The sequence below is a fragment of the Corvus brachyrhynchos genome, unplaced genomic scaffold, assembly GCF_000691975.1.
Source record: "Corvus brachyrhynchos isolate BGI_N302 unplaced genomic scaffold, ASM69197v1 scaffold200, whole genome shotgun sequence".
NCBI classification, from domain to species: domain Eukaryota; kingdom Metazoa; phylum Chordata; class Aves; order Passeriformes; family Corvidae; genus Corvus; species Corvus brachyrhynchos.
This window is the reverse complement of record NW_008236184.1, coordinates 5,266,050-5,266,788: the sequence shown is the minus strand read 5'-3', so window position 1 is coordinate 5,266,788 and position 739 is coordinate 5,266,050. Positions and strand designations below refer to the sequence as shown.

General features: G+C 62.7%; 1 protein-coding gene across 1 annotated transcript in view; it reads left to right on the top strand.

Annotated features, from left to right (window-relative positions):
- The first annotated feature begins 6 nt into the window (after positions 1-6).
- Positions 7-739, top strand: part of NOX5 (NADPH oxidase, EF-hand calcium binding domain 5) — a 9,906-nt gene continuing 9,173 nt past the window's right edge. The window contains exons 1-2 of the mRNA XM_017737005.1: positions 7-480; positions 662-677. Of these exons, the coding sequence (XP_017592494.1) occupies positions 296-480; positions 662-677 (201 nt within the window). The 5' untranslated portion in view covers positions 7-295. The remainder of the gene's footprint in view (positions 481-661; positions 678-739) is intronic.

Sequence of the window (739 nt, the reverse complement as noted above, 5' to 3'; positions counted from 1 at the left end):
TGAAAAACAAGCAATTCCCAAGGGATGCTCCCACGGGCAGCTCGTGGAGGTCGGGTGAGCCCCGTGGTTATCCCAGGATCTGGGCTCGGCAGCTCCATGGAAATTCGGGATTCCGTGGGCAGCCAGTGCCGCCGGAACGCGGCTCACCCCTGCAGGATCCCGTTCCGGGACGCTCCGTGAGAGGAGCTCTCTGGGATGAGGAGGCTGCAAGTGCTGGAAGCACGGCAGGAGCTCCCGAGAAGGGGATTTTGCGGGATTTAGGGCCGGCTCCGTGTGCTGGGCAGGCTCCGGAGCCATGGGAGCGGCGGCGGACGCGGAGTGGCTGCGCTGGGTGACGAAACAATTCGGGAATATCGCCGGGAAGGACCGGGAAATCAGCCTGGAAGAGTTCAAATCCGCCCTGCAAGTGAAGGAGGTGAGGGATCCTTGGGAAGAGGTGAGGGATCCTTGGGAAGAGGGGAATGGGATCCTTGGGAAGAGGTGAGGGATCCATGGGAATGGCTCCAGAGTTTTCTCTGCTATCCCCCCCCACCCAGGTGAGGCCCTGCCTGTGGAGCTGCTCCAGCTCCGCATCCCAAATTCCCAAGGACCTGGAGCTGCTGGAGCAATTCCAGAGGAGGTCCGGGAGCTGCTCCGAGGGCTGGAGCCCCTCTGGAGCCAGGCTGGGAGAGCTGGATGTTCACCTCTGGAGAAGGGAAGGATCCAGGGAGAGCTCAGAGCCCCTTGCAGGGCCTGAAGC